This window comes from Mastigoproctus giganteus, chromosome 7 (genome assembly GCF_048544385.1).
Source record: "Mastigoproctus giganteus isolate SK-2022 chromosome 7, ASM4854438v1, whole genome shotgun sequence".
NCBI classification, from domain to species: Eukaryota; Metazoa; Arthropoda; class Arachnida; order Uropygi; family Thelyphonidae; genus Mastigoproctus; species Mastigoproctus giganteus.
The window spans coordinates 71843412-71866471 of NC_143581.1; the positions used below are offsets into that span (position 1 = coordinate 71843412).

The 23060-nt window shown below is 34.8% G+C and overlaps 1 protein-coding gene across 5 annotated transcripts in view; it reads left to right on the top strand.

Moving 5' to 3' along the window:
• Positions 1-23060, top strand: part of LOC150082988 (uncharacterized) — a 1785507-nt gene that overhangs the window by 1280756 nt on the left and 481691 nt on the right. For 4 of the 5 annotated variants that reach the window (XM_090377722.1, XM_090377725.1, XM_090377726.1 and 1 more), the window contains 4 exons: positions 5089-5227; positions 8619-8823; positions 15751-15882; positions 18874-19078. In XM_090377722.1, coding sequence (XP_090233848.1) covers positions 5089-5227; positions 8619-8823; positions 15751-15882; positions 18874-19078 — 681 coding nt within the window. The remainder of the gene's footprint in view (positions 1-5088; positions 5228-8618; positions 8824-15750; positions 15883-18873; positions 19079-23060) is intronic. The other variant, XM_090377724.1, reaches the window with a different exon arrangement.

The window sequence follows — 23060 nt, forward strand, 5'->3', positions numbered from 1 at the left end:
TTTGTTCAAATTTCATTATGTTATTAGCATAGCATTCTTTAAAATTTAATTCTATCTATCAGGTTTGAAGCCCTTATACCAGACTCATATCTAAGTTTCTGTCTTAGCGTTTTCTATTATTTACTCCATTTTTGTTTTTATTTGTAATTTGTCTATATAAATTACAAACCATCATACCATTTGTAGTCAAAATTCGCATGATACAATTAGGCCAGCATTCCATTTTAATGTGCTAAAGGTGTAATTTTATAGTCAGGCATGCTTATCAGTTGATAAGCAATTGATCCAATAGCAGAGAGAGAGAGAGAGAGAGAGCAAGAATATATGCGTAGTCCAATAGCATCCGAGAGGGAAAGAATATATGCTCTTAGTTAAAAATCACATAAAATCTAGGGCAGTGAATTCAGTAGACATAGGTGACCTGTGTGATGTTGAATCAGTTTAGTGTGATATAAGCACTGGAAAAACTAAAATGAGAATAGTAGGCTGCTTTAAACCAATTACTGTAATGAGTATAATGAATAACTACAGAGACAGGTGGATAAGTCCAGAAAATCAGTATAACTTAGTTAAAGAAGAGAACAGACTAATATTTATTAGCAGAGTCTAGATTTTATCTCATATTGTGGCTACCTTCACAACGAGGTATTGCACTACTTCAAATAAATAACGCTTCTCTAGTAGAGGAGACTACTGTTATTTATTCTCATTGGGCACCACCACCCAGATGCGTTTTGGAGCTTGTTGGCTCACTTCATCAGTGGGCGGGCAGGTACCCCGGTAATGCAAACATGCCATCATGGTTGCAAAATTAATTCCACAATATGAGAGATGCCAAATGGTGAAGATAATGATAATATTTTGAAGACTAAATGCTCAAGGCATAATACATTATGGGTTGTTAAACTTTGAAACTATGATGGCATGTTTGCATTACCAGGATACCTGCCTGCCCACTGATGAAGTGAGCCAACAAGCTCCAAAACATGTCTTGGTGGTGGTCCCCACTGAGAATAAATAACAGTAGTCTCCTCTACTAGAGAAGTATTATTTATTTGAAGTAGTGCAATACCTGGTATCTCGTTGTGAAGGTAGCCACAATATGAGATAAAATCTAAACGATGCAGTTACACTACTTATGTAGTTAAACTTATCGGTAAACTATGGTGTATTTACACTGATATTATATAGTTAATTTCAATCCATAACGTATTATACCTTGAGCATTTTAGTCTTCAAAATATTATTAGCAGAGTAGATGTAGGATGTGGTTACTGGTTCAGATTACTGGTGGGAGTTTGCTCTGCGCTACCTTCCTCAGCTCCCAATGTCTTCTCTTTACCTAGTTGCATCTCCACTGTTAAGTTGTATGCTGCCAAGAGTTTCAGCTTGGACTGTATTCTGATTTAATGATCATATATACTTGATGGACTGCTAATGATGGGCATACTTAATTTGGTTTATCTAGACTTGCTGCTAACAGTGTTTGCAGTCTGCTAAGATGTACCTCATGTGGAGAGCACATCTTTGGGAACCCATCACTTCTTTTGGACTTCACTGAATTAAGTCAGCTAACAAGTGTGTTGCTTTCTCTTGTTGTCTCTCCTACACCAGCATGTTAGAGAGAAAACACTCTTTATCTGATTATTTGCAGTGATCCTTCATGCTATGCATTAAGAATCTGCTGATAACAGAACAGACCCACTAGGTGCCAGTAATCACAGTGATGTGGAATTTATTTAAAGATGTCAATACTGTCAAGGGCTTCTGCTTTCCCAAGGTGACTGCAGTGGTTTCAAACAGTTTTTTTTATTCAACACAGTGGGACAAACAAATGAAGTTACCAACAGCACATCCTAAATGGGAAGCATTCAGAGATGTAATCATAAAAGGTAACAGATATTAGGTGCTTTATACAGACTAATATACAACTAAGAGATATAGGTAAAGTCATAGTGCAGATTGGATGTTAGATGAACTGATTAGACTTGTAGGGGCAAAGGAAGTGCATGGGATGCATATATAAATTATCAGATGATACTAATGCCCCCTGGTAAATATCAACTAGTTGCAATCAAGTCACAAAGGAGGTTAAGCAAGCTAAGGCAGATTATGAGAAGTCTCTGGCAAAGGATGCAATGAAAAACAGCAAAGACTTCTTTACTTAAACAATAGAAAGAAAATGTTGAATCACATTGCTCCACTAGATATGAATGGATTAACTTTTTATGAGCATGCTCAAGTTGCAAACAAGCTGAATGGGTATTTTACATCTACATTCACACATGAGGAATTTTTTCAGGGTCGGGATGCCAAAAGCTAGTCAAATTCTGGCGGGGAGCAGAATGAGTTTGTGATAACTGACAGGAAGTGGAGGAAAAATTGTTGAAGCTAAATGTAAAAACATTGGATTCCCTCCTTTAATATAACTGGATAGATTTCATCAATGCCAGATGCATTCAATGTGTTTACGTTTGCTTACATCTTTTTACACAAAAGAGATAAGCAAACCTTTAGCCGTGATTTTGAGAGCATCTCTGGATTCAGGAGAGGTTTCTATGAATTGGAGATGTGCAAAAGTAATGCAGGATCATCTAGATAGGAATGCAGTTATACTGCATTCACAGCATGGATTTGTTAAGGGGTAATCTTGTCTGATGACTCTGATTGGATACTATGAGTAATAAAGGAACTGGATGCAAAAAAATAATTTTTCCACCATATATTCAGATTTCAGAAAAGTTTTTGATACTGTTGCACATAAAAGACTGCTATACAAATTAGAGCAGTGTTGTATTAAGGACAAGTTTTTGCTATGAATAAAGGAATGGTAGTGGGAGGAAACTGAGCATGGTTATCAATGGACACGCTCTTCTTGAACCAATGTTATTAGCAGGGAATCCCCCAGGGGTGAAGAAGACATATCAGGCATAATATTTAAGTTCACAGATTATATGAAGGTTGGCAGGAGTTAATCACAGTAACAGGATCTAGGCAAATTAGATAAAAAAAAAAAAAAAAAAAGGTAAACTGCAGCCATTATCAACCCACTGCAGGATGGAAGCACCCTCAACAATTCATGCTGAGGGAAATGGACCATAATCTACCACGCTGGCCCAGTGCAGGTTGGCAGATCGACCGTATGTAACAGTCAGGGTGTTGAACCACGGTCTACTCAAAGAGCGTGTGCTCTTGCACTTCTGCTCCTGACCACTTGGCTATGGAGGCCTTAGATAATGGGCTGAAAAGAGGCAATTGAAGTTTACTATTGACAAATTCAAGATACACCATATGGGGAGCAGTAATCCCAGATTAATGTGCCAGCCAGCTGTATTGTACTACACTCAGGGCAGTGTAGAATGAAAAAGATCTCACAATTGTGCAGTCAGATATGAATTTTGCTGAGCAGTGCAGACAGGCTTTCAAGACAGCTCATGGGGTTTTTCAATGATATACAGGAATTTTTCCAGCAAGGATAAGGATGTGATTATCCCATTTTATAAGGCAATGATTAGGCCACAACTTGATGCACAAAGGTCTGGAAGCCTCGTGTTTCATATGGCTCTGTTGAAACGGATGCAGAGAATTACAATAAGATTGATAAGGAGAGCAAAAGGGTATTATTACCAGAAAAGGCTTTAGTTATGTAAATTGCAGTTTCTGGAAACTAGTTGCTTGCGAGGAGATATGATTGAGTTATTTAAGTCCTTGAATGGATCGAGTAAGCTCAATGCTGATGGATTCCTTCCTTCTTCTTGCTCAGACTACACTTGAGAGGGCATAAATTCAAATTGAGGAAGGATAGTTGCAGATTTTATGTATAAATTTGTCTTCATCCAGAGGGTGGTTGATTGTAGGAACAAATTGATGTTGAGTTGGGTAGTTTGAATAAATTCAAGGAAGTACTAGATAAACTTATATGGGATGGACATTTGAATTGAGAAGTGGTTTTTTTTTTTTTTTTTTTTCCCAATGCTGCACAAGCTTGCTTTCTTTCATCATTTGCCACCACCATCATCACTACTACTATTCCTGCTACTACTACTACCAGTATATCAGAGCATACTAACCCTCTGATGAAATTATGCTTTTAGTATATTCAAGTACAATTTTAACCTATTACATTAATTGATATCTATATGTATACCCAGTAAACCTGCTACAATTCAGTCCCCTTGTGTATTGATGGGAAGTACCAGATTTAAAAATTTTTCCAAGTTTTAGAGATGTATACCTAGTAGTTGAGAAACTTTAGAAGTGTACATTTCAATAAGTGTTAACCACAAATGACTGAACTTGTTTACATATATAAAGATGTATAATGATTATTTTTCTCTGTCATATGCTTTTGTAGCTAGCAGGATTTAAAATGCATAATGGATAATGCAGTGATCTTACTTCTCCCAGCAGAAGTAAGATCGCTTTCCTTTGTAACTAGTTGTCCTAGTATTGCACTACTTTTAACAGCTAGTTTTAACTATATTACAACTTTGAAATCTTATTTTGTATGGCATTGCAGCCCACATCAAACAACTTATTTGCAGCTGTTTTATCTGCATGTTGTCGCTAGAAGTCATTTACAATTTAATATGAACCAGTTAGTCTGAAACAGGCCATCATTGCAGTCTCATTTGTTAAACAAATGGGCATTTAACCTTTTTGAGAGGCTGGGTGTTGGAAAGCAGTGTAATATCAAGGAAAGTTATTCCAAAGGGAAGATTTTTCTGTTGAAACAATTAAGACCATTGCATTATCTATGCAGTTTATATTCTTTTGGCTGAAAGGGAGACTAAAGGAGAAAATAGTTCTACAATCAACATATAAAGGAACTTTTTCCATGAATTAAAGAAAAATGATCATTATTTTTAATGTTTCTGATTTTACAGTTTATATATATACAGTTTATATATATACAGTTTATATATATAGTTTATGTGTGTGTGTGTGTGTGTGTGTGTGTGTGTGTGTGTGTGTGTGTGTGTGTGTGTGTGTGTGTGTGTGTGTGTGTGTGTGTGTGTGTGTGAGAGTGAGATATAAATTTACAATCATGGAATACATGTTTCTTTTCTGTTTTATTTTTTGTTCTAGCTATTTGATTAGTGTCTTCTTTAAAACAGCTACACTGGCAGCACTGACAGCTATCATTATATATTTAATCTCTTTTCTGCCATTTGTTCTTATTGTTACACTAGAAGCACAGTTTGAATTCTGGGAAAAAATATTAGCTGTAAGTATTGTTCAAATATCTAACAAGAAAAAAAATTATTCTTCCAACAATAAGATATATTTCATAAGTTATTATGTTTAAAATTAGAATATCTGCAGTGTGTGTGTGTGTGGTGCTTATACTCCTCTGCATTTGCCTTTTTAACTCCTGTCTCCTACCTCTCTCTTATGGCGCCTCCGTAGCCAGGTGGGCAGGTGCGGTAGTGCGTAGCACATGCTTCTTGATTAGACCGGGGTTCGAGCCTGTGACCACCAAATACGGAGGATGCAGAAAGGTCAGGGAATGACCACCACATATCCCCAGAGCAATATGGCTTTAGTTGCTAATGCTCCTAAAAACCAAATAACAATAACAACAACCTCTCTCTTTTTGGAGTGGTCCATTGTCTCTAGTCTTGATCTAAAGGACAACTTTGATAATTGTTGAATCTCTTTTCTGCCATTTGTTAATATGAACAATTTGCTTTAATGTGTGGAATACTAATGACAAGTTAGAAAATATCCCATTAATTAAAGAAATAAAACATGTCTCAAAGTTAATATTAAAATGCAGACGTTGTTGGGATATCAGTGATGTGGTGTCAATCAGCTACAAGGGATGCAAATTTTGAATATGGGGAATATAATGTATACAGAAAGGATAGAAAGGATAGGAGAGGTGGGGGAGGGGGCTATGCGCTTAGTTAAGAAGCACTTAAAATCTAAAGCAGTGCAAAGTTGAGCCAGTTTGGTGTGACCTATGCACTGGGAAAGCAAAAATGAGAGTAATAGTGTATTATAGGCCTAATGACTCTGATGAGTACAACTAACAGCTGTACAGAGAAATAGACTGGATCAGTAAATCAGAATGTCTTATAATAGAGGATTTTAACTTTCCAGATATTGTCTGGAACTTTTGGGTTGGTCACTCACAGACTAGCAAGATTTTGTGCATTTATTGGATGACTGTTTCAACAACAGCATGTTAAACCAACAACAAGATGGAGTAATACTCTTGATTGGATTATCAGCAATGATTATTCATACATTAAAAATCTGCAGATAAAAGAACCACTAGGTGGCAGTAATTTAATTTGGAATTTACTTAAATATGTAACTACCGTCAAGTAAAGGGAGTTTTTGCTTTTCAAGGTGACTGCAGTGATTTCTATACAGTGGAGACCAACTGATGATGTTACCATTAGCCAATTCTAAATGGGAAGCATTCAAGGAATTAATCATAGAAGCTACAAGGCTTTTCACACCATCTAAGAAATAATCTTCAAGATGAAAACCTAAATGGATGTCAGATGAACTGATGGAACTCGCAGAAAAATGCATGGGATGCATAAAATTGTTGGGTGACACAGCAGCCTATTTTAGATATAAACTAGTCTGTAATCAAGTCACAAAGGCGGGCACGCTAGCAAAGGCAGATTATGAGAAAGTGTTGGCAAAGGATGCAAAGAAAAACAGCAAAGACTTCTATACTTAGTAAACACCAGAAGCATTAGAATGAATCAGAATGGTCCACTCGATATCAATGATTTGATTGTTGATGATCCTGCTAACAGGAAGCTAAATGATTTTGTAATAAGGGAGAGGAAAGTGGAAAAGAGATTGTTGAAGTTAAATATAAGAAGGCACCTGGGGTGGATGGGATCTATCCAATTATATTAAGGGAGACAGCAAAGGAAATAAGCCATAATTATGAGAGCATCCTTGGATTCAGGGGAGGTCCCTGTGGAATGGAAATGTACAAATGTATTTCCAGTTCTCAATGGGGTTAGATTAAAGGGTGACATGAGTAATTACAGATCACAGTAATCACATGAGTAATTACAGTAATGTAGGATCATCTAGACAAGGCAGCAAGTATACTTTAGACACAGCATGGGTTTGTTAAGGGAAATCTTGTTCGATACTATAATGTGGTCACAAAGGAACTGGATGCAAAAAATAATTTTGATATCATATACTTGTACTTCAGGAAAGCTTTTGATACTGCTGTACAAACTATAGCAGTGTGGCATTAAGGGCAGGTTTCTGCTGTAGATAAAGGGATGGTTGAATGGAAGAAGACAGAGGGTGGTAATCAATGGACCCTGTTCTTCACTGACTAATGTTATTAGTGGAATCTGCCATGGTTCGGTGTTGGGATCATTGTTGCTTTTTATATTTATCAATGATATTGATGAAGGCATATCAGGCTTAATGTCCAAGTTTGCAGATGGTACAAAGGTTGGGAGGGGGGGTTAACGACAGTAATGACAGTATGCTACTGCAACAGGATCTAGAAAAGCTAAGCAGATGGGCTGAGAAGTGCTAACTAAAGTTTAACATTGACAAATGCAAAGTACTGCATGTGAGTAACAGTAATGTACCAACTGTGTGGTACTGCACTCAGCGTAGTTGACATGAAAAACATCTGGGGGTAATTGTGTAGTCGGATATGAAGTTCTCTGAGCAATGAAGGCAGGCTACCAGGGCAGCTCGGGGTTTTGTCAATGGTATACAGGAATTTTGCGCCATCTCCGTAGCCAGGTGGGAAGGAGCAGCAGTGCATAGCACCCGCTTCTTGATTAGACCGGGGTTCGAGCCCGTCACCACCAAATACAGAGGATGCAGAAAGGTCAGGGAATGACCACCGCATATTCCCTGAGCAATATGGCCTTAGTTGCTAATGCTCCTAAAAACCAAATAACAAATAACAAACCACAACAGGAATTTTGCTAGCAGAGATAAGGAGGTAATTGTCTCATTATATGAGGCAACAGTCAGGCCACATCTTGAGTACTGCATACAGGTCTGGAGAACTCATTTTAGGAAGGATGTGGAACTGCTGGAATGAGTACAGAGAAGGGCAATGAGATTGGTGAGGGGAACAAAGGTGTGCTCTTACTAAGAAAGGCTTCATTTCTGCAAATTGCAGCATCTGGAGACTAGGCATCTGTAAGGTGATCTTATTGAGGTGTTTTAGGCTCTGAATTGATTGACCAAATTCAATGCTGATGGGAATCTTCCTGTTTGCTCACACATGAGGGGACACAAATTCAAATTGAGGATGGATGGTTGTAGAATACATGTGCAGAAGTTTGCATTTAGGAAACAATTGGTTGATTCTTGAACTCTGTTGCTGTGGATGTTGATAGCTTAGATAAATTCAAATAAAAACTAGACAAACTATTTGAAGGGAGTGAAGTAGGAAGCATCTTTTTCTTTTTTCCTTTCTTTTCCTTTTTTTTTTTTTTTTTTTTTGCTGATGCTGTATAAGCTGGATTTCTTACATATATGCTAATGCTTATTCTAAAATGAATAAAAAAATCTATATTTCTGAAGTTTGTTATAAATTAAGATCAACTTAACTTTTTTTTTAATCATTTCTTTTAAATTACATTTAATTATAATTCCAGTGCCTTTTATTTGCCACTTCTTTCTGTTATTGCTGCCTGTATATTACTCGTTTTGAGGATCAAGGTATAGGAATCCAATGGGAAAATGTATTACTTAGTCCTATTCCTCAAGATGATATGAGTTTTGCATTAGGATTACTTATGATGCTTTTGGCCAGTGTACTCTATTGTGTTCTAGGATGGTACATCTCCAATGTTTGGCCAGGTAATGTGAACTATTGTCTTTTTATTCTGACTATATCTGTAGTATTATTATTTTGTTCTTTCCAGTTTGTACTTAGTTTAATTAGTATAAAAATCTGTATAATTTATTGTATATAAATTTGTTTTTCATCATTTTATTTGATGTGTTTATAAATATCCTTATATTTATCATTTATTTTTCATCATTTTATGTATCAACAGAAATTGATTTTTCAATTTCTGGTGATACATAGTACAACTTTATTGGCCTTTACATACCTTTTCCTATGACCCCAACAAAATCCATTATATTTTTAATTGTTGGGACACTTTAAAATAACTGGTATGTAGGATTGAGCTGTCATTTTAAGAAGAATTGCTTTAGCACATTGAGCACACTACTTGAGAGGCATAGCATATTTACAGTGGCTGCACCATTTTTAGGATTTTTTTTTTTTTTTTTTTTTTTCACAAATGTGAAGTATGCTTTAGGTGCTGCTGCTGTCAATAATATAGTAACAGAAAAGCTTGAGATGGTAATAATGGTAACTCTCCATCTTGTTGCCACATCTATGATTTCCATAGTCACTGGGAAAAATCTATTGGAATATTAAGGTAATAAGTATATTATATTAATGAAATAGTTATGTATGTAATTTACAGTAAAAATGGAATTTGATGCACTTATTTGCCTTTTGTAGGTGCACTGATAGAATAGTGGGAAAATGATTACACATTAAAGACAGCTGATACTCATTGGGTGTGAGAAAAGGTGGGGCAAATCCTTCCCATTGCACTTAGCTCTACTCTTTCCTGAGTAATAGAGAAATCAATCAACCACCAACTCTTAAAATATTTCAAATCTTTGTCTGCTCAATAATCATCGATATGCATTCTGTCAATGTCAATCCACTGGTGATAAATTGGAATTACTAATTTTTTTGAACAAATTTAATGGAAAAGCTTGCTGAAACTGAAGCAGTTGCTCTAGACATTTCTAAGGCTATTGGTTATGTTTGGCAACAACTCTTATGCCAAAACAAGCTCCCTTCTTATGGATTACTGGCTGTTTGCAATTGGGTAGAAGCTTGAAAGACTTTAATGACTGATTACTGTGTCCAGTCTCTCTGACTAATTACTATGGTTGATGGTAGCCAGCTCTTTGTCTTATAACACCTTCACTAATGTTGATGTTCCCCAAGGTTTAGTCCTTTTGCCCACTCTGTTTCTCTTGTACATTAAAGATCTTCTTCCTAGAAGGTCCTATTCATAGTTTTGCTGATGATAGCACACTGCATTCCACCTTCCAATTTAAGAAACCTTGCTCAAAAAAAAAAAAAAAAAATCCACAACTTCTCAAATATCCACCACTAATTCCTTAAATGTAATTTTCAGGTATTTCTCCACTATGGAGAAGAAAATTTAGTTAACTTGAATCCTTCTGCAAGATTGAGATGGGTGTACTGTTTCTGCGCTTACCTTTGATGTCACTCACATTTCTAGACAAGATCATGTCGCTCACTGGCTGTAATAGTGGCATAACTCAAAAATTGTAATTATGAGAAAATCGATAAGAAAAATTTGGCTTTAAAAATTAGTTTCTTTAGAATTGAAGAAATTATATGATTGCTGAAGTATATTGTGATTCATCTCATCATACCCAGTGGTACTCAAAATTAGGCTGGCTTGATCAACATTTCCTTATGGGTAACCAGAATTTCAAAAATTTAACACGCCTTTGAATTGTGCCACTATTGCACCAACAAACAAACATTCAAAATTTGTGATTTGATTCTCCTAAAGATCAAAGGCGATTAGAATGAAGAACAAAAAAAACAAAAAAAAAAAAAAAACATTAAACAAGAACTTTATTTATATGTTTAAACTCAGGAACATATATTAACTACATTTTTATCTTTGAGAACATAATTGTGGTAAAGCATAAATAAGAACAAGAAGTTAGTATGAAATTATTGGTGGTCAAACAAGCAAAAATTTGGAAGAATTTAGTCATTCTTAGAAAAATTTAATCCTTCTGCAAATTAGCTTTAAGACTGTTATAAAAACTGGTATGGCATTTAAGAATTGTGTTATTGTTCAACAACCATTGGAGGTCACTGTGCTTCTTTTTCAAAATTGGACTGGAACTCTTGTAGACATTTTCAATTCAAAATCTACAAATGATTTCAAAGGTTTCTTGTTTTACTAGCTTTAACATTAACTGATTTATAATTATCCTGTTTGTATGATGTTTTATAAAGGAAAGAGTCTAAATGCTGCTTTTCTACTTTAATGATAGTAATGTCATTGAAGTTGAACTCCACTTCACCAGTATTTTCACTAATTTTCACAGAAGTTCTTCGGGCCAAATCTTTCAGGTTGTAAAAATTGTAATGTCTCATCTCTGTCACCTTGAAAGGGTTTCTTGTCCTTCTGGCAGTTTTAGCTAATGTAACGTATTGTGATGGGATGAATACAGGACCAGATTTGAGCGATATTTTAATAATTTTCTATATTAATATTCAGTGTGCATAGTCATCCTTGTTTTAGAGTATGATCTACAACAAGAAATTTGTGTGAAATGGTTTTGATTCAAAAGTTCGCCGCAGCATACATGTTGGTTGTTATAATAAATTTTGAGTACAATAGCGGCTCAACCAGAATAATGCCAGCTGATATTATAGACAAAAAGGTTGCATTACACTCCAATACTGGCACAACTCAAAAAGGGTCACTGTTACATACTGACCACTCTCCATTCACTCCCAAGGTTGGAGGCACACTGAAGAAGTGCCACTATTGACGATTCTCGATGCAGTAAAAACTCAAATGGCATAATGACACTTGTGCTAGCTAGTGAAGAAATATTGAACTAACTTTTTACTGTTTTTATGTAAATGTCGAGTCCACTATCCCAACCTCATTTGTTGTGCTAACTCAAAAATTAAGAATTTTGAGTTGTGCCACTATTGCAGCCAGTGAGCAATATATTCCCACCTTTATAAAAAAGATCCTCACTTCTAATCTCTCTTAGTATAAGCACATCATAAATACTGCTTCTCCTGCATAAAAAAAAAAAAAAACTGAGTTTTCGTTTTTGCTCTTGACATCACTTTTCTTGTGAACAACTACTCACTTTGTACAAATCTCAAATCTGTCCCACCATGGAATATTGTTCACACATCTGGGATGGTACCCTCTTTAAAGCTTCTGGACTCCATTTAAATGACAACAGTCACATTGATTAATGATCCATCTCTTACAAAATCTCTCACTCTGTTTCATAGATATTCAGTTTCTGCTAAGTTTCAGTTTCTATTTGCCTTTTTACAGATACATCCATGGGTGCTGTTCTTCTCAATTGTCAACATTTGTTTCACTACATTCTTCCAAACTAGTCCAAATATGTGCTGCTATAAGTAAGCATCCATTCTTTGTCCAACTCCAATACTCACAGAGCTAACGTTTCCTCTTCTCTCATTTATCTGTTCTACTTCCATTCTCTGGGACAACCTTCCTTCAAATGTATTTCCCAAAAAAATTGCAGTCTACACAAATTAAAGTCTAATGTCAACAAGTAACTTTTTTCTTGTTTTTTATTAAAAAAAAAATATATATATATATATATATATATATATATGTGTGTGTGTGTGTGTGTGTGTGTGTGTGTGTGTGTGTGTGTGTGTGTGTGTGTGTGTGTGTGTGTGTGTGCAGTCAAAAATAGAGAAAACTGTAAAAAGAATAGTATTGCAAGTGCTAAAATACATGAATAGCTTTTGGAACAGAGTGTTCCTTCATCAGCTAGAAAGAATAGTATGACCTACATACTAGAATTTTAATTTTAATGTGACCAATTATCAAGATTCTTTCAGTTTTGGGTTGGAAGGGGGGGGAATGTTGGACATATATGAATTGATAAAATTCATGCATTAAGGATATAATCAGCTCTTTGATGTAACATGGCAGCTAGGACCCCATCCAGCAACAAACTAGCAGAGTAGAGACATTTAGATAATACATTAACTGATTCAGATACTTGCTAGAGTTATTGGTAGGGTTGATCTAGTGAACTATCTAACAGCTGGCCTGTGAAAGCTATTAAAGCTGTATCCTCAATATATATAAGAAATATTAGATCTTACTATGATGCCTATCATAACCTCAAAAGATATAACCAATAGCTTAATCCTGGCTTGGCTGAGAAGGCATTGTGGTTCATCAGAAATGGTCCAGATCACCCAGACAATCTTGATAAAATGCATTAGTGCTTGCATGGTGAAGATGGAATGATGTCATCCATCTTCTTTATTCTAATATGAGATCAAGCTTACAGTCCATAGACCATTGTATGTTTGCTAATTTCAAGTAGTATTATCATATGATCACATTCACTAAATGTTCAGAGAGACCAATGATGGGAAAAAACAGTTTCTTGAAGGGTATTTTGAAAATGCTTCACTGTCATGAGTGTAGTGGATGATAGAGCAGTTGGCTGTGATGAAGTAAGTTCTTACTGAATGAATGCTACATGAAGGAAGTTATATACTGAATGTGTTGCTGACTTTACTGGATTCCAAGGGGAGATGCTCCAAAAAAAAGTTCAGTAAAGGATTGTTAAGCTGGATAACTGATTAAGTTTGGGATTAGAGCTCTATGATTCTGAAGAACTGTTGGTGATATACATTAAAAGCTGAACACTCAATACCTGCTTTAATGCTTTATTTAATTGAGTGAATTCCAACTTTATGAGGATGTTGTTGTTATTTGGTTTTTAGGAGCATGAGCAACTAAGGCCATATTGCTCCGGGAATATGCGGTGGTCATTCCCTGACATTTCCGCATCCTCCGTATTTGGTGGTGATGGGCTCAAACCCCGGTCTAATCAAGAAGCGTGTGCTACGCACTGCTGCTCCTTCCCACCTGGCTACGGAGGCGCCATACTTTATGAGGAGCTACTTGATGAAGGGTGAGAGAGAGAGAGAGAGAAGGTGAAACTAGGAACTTTGACTCTGATGGATTTCTTCAAGCATTGGGAGGCAATGAATTAAGATTAGGGAATGAGGTAGGAAAGAATGAATGGAAAATTAGCTATTTGAAATTTTTTATTTTTAACTAATCATTTAAAAACAAATGATTCATTAAGAAGCAAAATTTGAAACTTTCAAAAACTGATAAACCCATAAAAACTAATGAAAATTAAAGGGCATCTATATACCAACAAAGTTTTTATGGGTTTATCATTTTTTTGAAAATTTAATATTTTTCCTAACTAATCATTTTCTTTTAAATGCCTACTGTCCTTATTATGCATGTTTCAATGTTTTGGCCATAATCAAAGCAAAAGCAGAAAGAAAAGTGCAGCCATTATCAACCCACTGCAGGATGGAAACCTCCTCAACAATTCATGCTGAAGGAAATAGACCCTAATCTGCCATGCTGGTCCAGTGCGGGTTGGCAGATCGACCGTATTCAGCAGTCAGGGGCTTGAACCCCGGTCTACTCAAAGAGCGCGAGTGGTCAGGAGTGCGAGTGCTACTGCACTCGCACTCCTGACCACTCAGCTACGGAGGCCTTCTTGGCCATAATCACATGCCTTTAATTAACTATATATTAATTGTAATTTAAGTTTCTGACCTGCAAAGAAGTCAGTGAGGAAGCTGTCAATATAAAGCTTTGTGTAGATTTAGCAAAAATTCCAAATTAATAAATCATTTACTGGCCTTAACAAAGTGCTAAATTTTTATTCTTGATGAAAACTTTATATAAGCAAAGTAATGCTGTCAGTAGAAATCTAGATACTTTTTATGGCATTGTATTGTATTGTATCATATGCAATTTTTTAACTCAGTTAACTCAAGAAATGTTGAAAAATTTTGTAATCGCTACATGGATTGATTTAGGTACTTTTAGCACTGTGCATTGAATTTCTTACCTTTGCAGACATCCACACAGTTATGCAGGGATGTCTGTAATACCACAAAATTTCTAGTATTTACCTTTGTGTTAATTAAATTTACTTCTGTCTTCTCAAGCTTCAACCATATACAGTACTGGAGCATTACAGGGTCTACCTTTTGATGTTTTCAGTTTTTCTATAAAAAAAAATAAAATAAAAACCATACAGTGAACTATTTCCTCCTTACTAATTCTTTCAGAAATAATATTCACTACAGCAACAAAATAAAATTCTGAAGAGCAGCAGAATTCATCATGTGCAATAATAAAATAATAATGCAATTATTGCTTATATTAATTTAATGTCACCCAAGTAAGAGTTGTCAGTGGACGGAAAAAAAAAAAATCAATGAGAAATATTCAAAGCTAATTATAAGCATTTTAAATGAAGAGTGGCCATCATCCCCATGCCCACACCTGCATTATACAATCTTATGCTCTCACTAAGGTTTAAGGTAGGAGTGGCTAATCGATCATAATTGATTGGTTGCTCCCAAAGCTTTATGCATCAATCTGTTTATATATTTATTTGCAAAATATTTTCTTGAACGTGGAGTAAATACTTATTTAATAAAACTTTATTAATTTTAACTCTGACATTTTGAAATTTGGCATAATTCAAATTTAAAATATTTTAAGACCGAAAATACCAATTTCATGCAAAAAAATTTTAATTGATTTGAAACCTTATAATTCAAAATCATCTTTAGCTCCATACTCAATTGGATATGTTCAACTGCTAATCATCTGGGCAGTGATGTACATTTAGCAATGAATAATTATGAACCTGATTATTTTACCATCTATTCATTGCAAAGCAAGTAAATATTACAATTTAGCATTGCATCACATCAGTGAAAATAGGATGAGATTTCTAATATTTTGTCAGGAAGTATAGTTTAATATTATTTATACTATTTTCATTCACAAAACTTTGAAATGCTGGAATAAGCTTAGTACTTTAGTTTAGATAAATTATTTTTCCTCTCTTTAGCCTCAAATAAAGCTAACAAAAAACCATGGCATTTCTTCCTTCTTCCAAAATATTGGGGTTTTCAGAAGCATAAAGGTGATTATTTTGTATCTCCAGAATTACCAGTTAATATCAGTGTAAATAACCTTATAGGTAAGTATTTTACAGATAATGTTTTACATACAAGTTTTGTTGTTATTTTATTTTATTATTTTTTTTTATCAACTCAGGGTTTTGTAGTGTATATGAAGAATTACTTCCATGGCATAAACATGAAAACAGTTTGTCTTGAATGCTTCATTTATCTGTATGAAGCTTTACTAAGTGATGTTTTGGAAAATATTTTAAGTATGGATTATATAATGGATTTTGATGATTCATATTCATAAATTAGATGCAGAGAGAGTATGATGATCTGAAATTAATATTTAATGCATTAATATGTTATATTATATTACCTGTAGCAGAATAAAACAAGGATACTGCAGAAACTGAAGTGTCTAGTTATGTGCTGGCAACACAGCCCAGATTCAGGTCCAAGATGTGAATTACCAAAGAGTAGACTATCTGGTTCAAGAGGAGATAATCTTATTAGGAGATTTATTTAAGAAGAAAAACTGGGAATATACTTTTATATAAAGATAGGTGTAATAGAACCAGAATATCTCTGCCTGGTAAATAGTTGAAAATGTAACCAATTAGTTATCAACATACTCTGTGTCAAGCATGTAAATTTTAGGAATCAATTTTTAAGGGAACTAAACGAGTTTTGATTATACATGTGGGTTATACATGAATGATGGACTTTGTTGAAAAGTACAGGATCATAAAAATATATGAGTTGGAGAAAAATATTATGATAGTTTTATGATGCAACTCTGTTAGTTAGCCTGTGCTTGAGGGACTATCCAAGGCTTTTAGTGGGGAGATTATCAGCATAGCCTGCCCCACTTGGCAGAAGGAATTTATTTTGCAGCAATGATATACATTTGATCAGAGGAAATGCATAGGTTCTAGCCATTGTAGGGAAAGGGATTTTAAGGGTTTAGGGGAAGTGCTAATTTGTAATATGGAGAATAATATGCAATTAGATTTTTGGGATAGGCTAGGTTTGCATTTTTGTATACTCCTTGAAAGTTCAAATGAGTGGCTTTCATAATGCAAGAGTGAACATTAGCCACAAAGATCCATGAATGGTCAGCCATTAGTTAATTTTATAAAAGGATGTGACAAATCACAATGTACAACAAGTAGGAGATAGCATAATACTTCAATAATTATAAAGGCTGTATCAGAGAGGTAAATATGATCTGGAAAAGTTGAGCAGTTAGGCTGACAGGTGGCAACTGAAGTTTAACATTGACAAATGTAAAGTACTACATATGGGAAACAGCAACCCCAGAGCAACATATTAACTCTGTGGTACTACACTGACAGTGGTAGAGAATGAGAAAGGACCTGGTGGTAATTATGTAGGCAGATATGAAGTTTTCTGAGCAATGCAAAAAGGCTGCAAGAATAGCTCATGGTGTCTTGTCAGTGATATACAGAAATTTTGCTAGAAGGGATAAGGGGGTGATTGTCCCCTTGTATAAGGCAATGGTCAGACCACACTTTGAGTACTGTATACAGGTCTGGAAGCCTCATTTTAGGAAAGATGTAGAACTTCTGGAATGAGTACAGAGAAGGGCAACAAGATTGGTGAGTGGAACAAAGGGTTTGTGTTACCAAGAAAAGCTTAAGTTCTGCAAATTGCAGTTTCTGGAAATTAGGCACCTGTGAGCTGAACTAATTGAGGCGTATAAGGCCTTGAATGGATTGAGCAAGCTAAATGCTGATGGAATTCTTCCTCTTGCTCAGATTACTCATCTGAGGGGCATAAATTCAAATTGAGGAAAGACAATTGTAGAATAGAAGTGTGGAAATTCACCTTTAGCCAGTGGATGTTTGATAGTTGGAACAAACTTCCATATATTATAGTGGAGGTCAGAAACTTAAATAAGTTCAAGGCAGAACTAGACAAACATTTGGAGTGAATGGATGGGTGAAATGGGAAGGGGTTTTATTTTATTTTATTTTATTTATTTATTATTATTGTTTTTTGGCTTATGCTATATAAGCTTGCTTTCTTGAATCATATGCCTCTACTGATGCTAATATAAAGCCTGAATTGGCACTTTCTTAATCAAATTCCCTGCTAATGAGATAGTGTTTTTTGATTAGATAAGAAATTAGAGTAAAAAAATTATAATAGTTATAATTATTTAAGGGAGAATAAAGCAGTGAGTTCCAAAAAAATTCCTCCTAGTTGAATTTTTTGTTAAAAATATTGTTAAATACATATTAGATTAATATTATGGGAACATCTAAAAGAGTGTGTACGGGACACTAAGCTAAGTCTAGCAGATAAAAATTACTTGATGAGAATAGGAAACTGAATAATTTTTATTTTGAAAACTTTGAGAGAGGAGGATGGCATATGGATGGGACTGAAGTCAAAAGGGGGAGAGCTTTGTTTTTATAATGGGAACTATGAATTCCAAACAGAGATTCATTTAAGCATTAATTAAAGAGAAGGGATAATGTATCAATTAAAATTGCATAGGAAGCTATTTGAGGCAAAAAATGGATGTCATATCCAAATGTGTAGTATTTTTAGTTTGAAAGTGGTGACAGCCTGCTTAACCATCTCATTAGTAGCAATGTAAGGAAGAAAACTTGTATTTTGCATCACCCATAAAAAAAAACAACTTTGTTTGCCAATCTTCTTTAAATTTATGCAAACTACTCAATTCTATAACACCAAGTGGAAGTTTTTCCAACAGTCGATAACTTTGGCTGAAAGCATATTTCCACACATCTGTCCTGCAGCCCATCCTGTTCCAAATTAAATTTGAGAAAAAGTAACAATGTCATCAGCCTTTACTCAACCCATTTTAAGCCTTAAACACTTTGATCAGATTTCCCTTTTGTGACAATGACTAATCTTATTGCTCCTACCCTGCAATAAAAAAATCATGTGAAAAATTCAAGAAATTACTAGAAAGATACCTGATGAGATACAAGTTTTTGTATACATGTATTCATATTTTTAAAAGCTGATTGAAATTAAATTATATATCTTTTTTCTTTCAATATTTATAGTTAATGACATTAAGGAGGTAGAACAGCATGATTCTGTAAATAAGGCTACAGTGAAGGTTGGAATTTCTATGCAAAATTTGTATGTCGTGTATAATCAAGGTACATCTAAGGAGAGAATTGCTGTATCTGGACTTACTATGGATCTTTATGAAGGTCAGATTACTACTCTCTTAGGTCAAAATGGAGCAGGAAAAACTACTACTATGTAAGAAAACAGATTCAACTATTTTATGTATTTATAACAAATTTTAATCTGTTTTACTTTTTATTGTGGGCTAATGGATTGGAACATAACCAGTATTAGAGTAAAATGAAGGCTGTCATGTCCTATGTATTAGTATTAGTATTAGTAATGGCCGCATGGTGCAAGAAAGCCTATGCTGCACCAGTCAAAAAAAAAAAAAAAAAAATCTGAACAAAACAATGATAAAAATAAAAATAAATAATAATAATTAATAAAAAAAAAGGAAATTAAACCTATCATCCTATGTGCTTCCCTCACCCGAAAGTACTATCCAGATGACCTTTGAATTTCCCCAAACTGTCGGCCTCTACCACCCATGAAGGCAACTTCATGGGTGGTAGAGTATTTGTCAGCTTGCAAAATTTTAAGTAGCATGGTCTTAGTAATCATGATAAATGAACTTTGTATATCAGGGGTCCTGAGTGTAATAATTTTAAACAAATAACATCACTAAAAGACTAATCTATTATTTGTTTTACATAGAGACACTGCTCTGACAGTCTTTTTTTTTTTTTTTTTGACACTTAGTTTCACTTAATTCTTTCATATCCCCTTGCATTGCTCTATGCATTTTAATTGTTATAAGCAGAATTCAAGTACCATGGTAACTCTGATATATAGCAAATACTGCAAATACTTTGACCTATCATTTTGCCATTGCTCTCCATTATGGTGAGCGATCTCAGTTATTGAATCATCAATGCTTTTGTGATTAATAATAAAGCAGTTGTGTGTGGGTTGCCACATGATTTAAATGCGACTCAGACTGAGTTGCATATATATATATATATATATACAGGGTGATTCACTACCAGTGCGACAAACTTGCAGGAGGTGTAGGGAGCACAAAGACGAATCGGAATCACATAGCATTGCAGTGTCCAAAATGCCTTCGTCATGCGGTAGAAGACGTTGAACGGGAGGTCGCGTGAACAGCGATTCCACTGGAAGTCAGTATTTGCGAACTGTTTCTGTTGAAGAAACCAAGTAGCAAAAGTCCTCCGGAGTGGATAATCCGCAGGCTCCAATGATTGGATGCGTTGCAGATGGTATGAACTCATTTGGTTTGTTGACAGTATCCTCCATACAGTGGATTGGGAAATACCCAATCGTTGGCCTATCGCTCAAGTACTCGTACTCGGATTGCCTTCTGCAAGACGTAGGACATTCTCCTCATTGTGTGGCGTCCTCGCCATTCGCTCTCGATTCATGGTACCTCTCGTGAAACAACCAGTCTCACGTAACCTTCTGTGCACACGTGCGAAAATCGTATGATGAGGAGCACACCTGTGCGGGAAACGTTCCTGGTACAAGCGCAGAGCGGAGCGCCATTACAGTCCGCAACTCCATACGTGAGGTGCATGTCGGCCAGTTCAACGTTTGAACACTCATTCATCCTACTGCCTCGGGAACCAGTTCGCAAGTGCTGACTTCCAGCGGGATCGCTGTTCATGCGACCTTCCATTCAACGTTCTCTACTGCATGACGAAGGCGTTTTGGACCCTGCAATGCTATGTGATTCCGATTCGTCTTTGTGCCCCCTACACCTCCTGCAAGTTTGTCACACTGGTAGTGAATCACCCTGTATATATATAAATGGGTTTTTAATGTAACTCTTTAAAAGAAAAGTTTAAAGAGTCACATAGAAAAGAGGTAAACAGTAGATGAAATGGTTTCGGTGAAAGCAAGATTAAAAAATTAGGTATGACAGATGCACCTAAAAGCGCAAAGCAGCATTAAAGGATGCAAGAGTATATGTAATTTGTATTAATATTAAATTAAATTGAGTAAGTATAAATGGATGTGAAAGTTACACAAGGTGCCAGTAACTGTAAGGGTGAGGAAAGTAGAAAAAGAAGAGTAGTAGATGAGTGAAAGATGAAAGAATGTTAATATCCTAGAGGTTATGATAAATTAAGTAAATTATGGGCTGATGTGCCAAGCCAATATAAAGTGGGGGAACTGTAAAGTAAAATTAGTACAACAAAATATTAATAAAATGCAAATAAAAATAAAATGAAAATGGTATAAAAATGAAAATAAAAATAAAAATAAAATGAAAATGGTATAAAAATAAAAATAAAATGATAATGGTATAGCTGTCATCAGATATAGGGGGGGAGGGGAAACAATTTAAGTAAAAGGTCTAATATAGGTAATGTAAAAATGCTTGATCTAATGTCAGCAGAAATAAATATTGATACATGATCAGGTATATCAATACAGCAAGACCTCGTTATAATGGGGTTTGCTTTACACTGATTCACTATGACACTGTTCTTATATTATAACCCATATCTGACTATAACGCTGTCACAAATAACTATAATGCTCTTTTACAGATCGCATTTTTGGCATATTTAATGAAATCGTTTCATTTGATGGAGTCGATAGCTTGAAAATGAATAGCAAAACAGCATTAAAACATTTTGTAATATTTGTGATATATGCATTTATCTGAAGTATAGTCATCACTCAGTACAGTATTAGACATAGTGTGCAACAGACAGTTTACTTGAACATTGTATCATAATTAATGCAACCAATGCAGTTACATTTTCGAAAAGTTAATAATGGCTGATAAGAATGAAAAAGCAACAACGTCTAGATGCAGTACAAAGACTACAAATGTAAGAAAAAGACTGAATATGAAAATTAAATTAGACGTTTTGAAGCGAATTGATTCTGGTCAACGACAAGCGGATGTGTGCCATAATTTAGGACTGGCAAGTTTAACTGTAAGAACAATTATAAAAAAATAAAGAATTAATTTTAGCAGCGAGAAAGACAGCTGCTCCACTGCAAGCAACTAGGACTAGGCTGGCTATTAGGATCGAAATGGAGAGATTTTAACTAATTTTATTGAAGATAATATCCAATGCAGAATTCAGTTAAGTTAAATATTATAAAAAAAAAAAAAAAAGAGAGAGAGAGATATTAGCCTAATATGATGAACTGAAGAAAACGCACCTAAAAAAAAAATATGGAACCATTTAAAACTATTAAGGGCTGGTTGAATAGATTTAAAATCCAGGGAGAAGCCGTAAGTGCAGATCAAGGAGCCGAAACTTTCAAAAAAGAACTTATTAAAATTATTGAAGAAGGGTATTATGTGTTATACTTCTCAACAAGTTTTTAACATAGACGAAGCAGAACTATTTTGGAAATGAATGCCTAAAAGAAGTTTTATTGAAAGAAGAAAAAAACATGCCAGATTTCAATGCAGTGTAGGATTTATTGACTTTATTGTTGGGTGGTAACGGTGTGGGGGAGTTAAAATTAAACACCTTTTAGTTTACCAGGAAGTAGGCCAAAGTACAACCCAAAATCGACACATTTTTCATGATTAAATTCATCAATTAAATGAAATCAATTAAAATTAATTTAGATCAATTAAATTAATGATTTTAATTGGAATGTTAAGTTTCATTTTGATATGTAAGTAGTTACCACATAATTATAAACGTATGTAATGCAGAATATTTTATATGTACAAATATTTGAATAATAAATATTTTGACCGATATTTGTGCATCTTTTCACTACTGTTTATTATTGATTAGGAAATATTCTATGGCACTGACCGCAACTCACAAATACATATGTTACCTTATGGGAATGCAGTGCTCACTTATCGCGGATTAACATAGTACTCTATTTTTCGGAACAAATTATTAGCATTAAGCGGGGGTCACCTGTATTTATTTCTGCTGACATCAGATCAAGCATTTTTGCATTACCTATATTAGACCTTTTACTTAAATTGTTTCCCCCCTATATCTGATGACAGCTATACCATTATCATTTTATTTTCATTTTAATTACCATTTTCATTTTATTTTTATTTGCATTTTATTAATATTTTGTTGTACTAATTTTACTTTACAGTTCCCCCACTTTATATTGGCTTGGCAATTCGCCCATAATTTACTTAATTCATCAT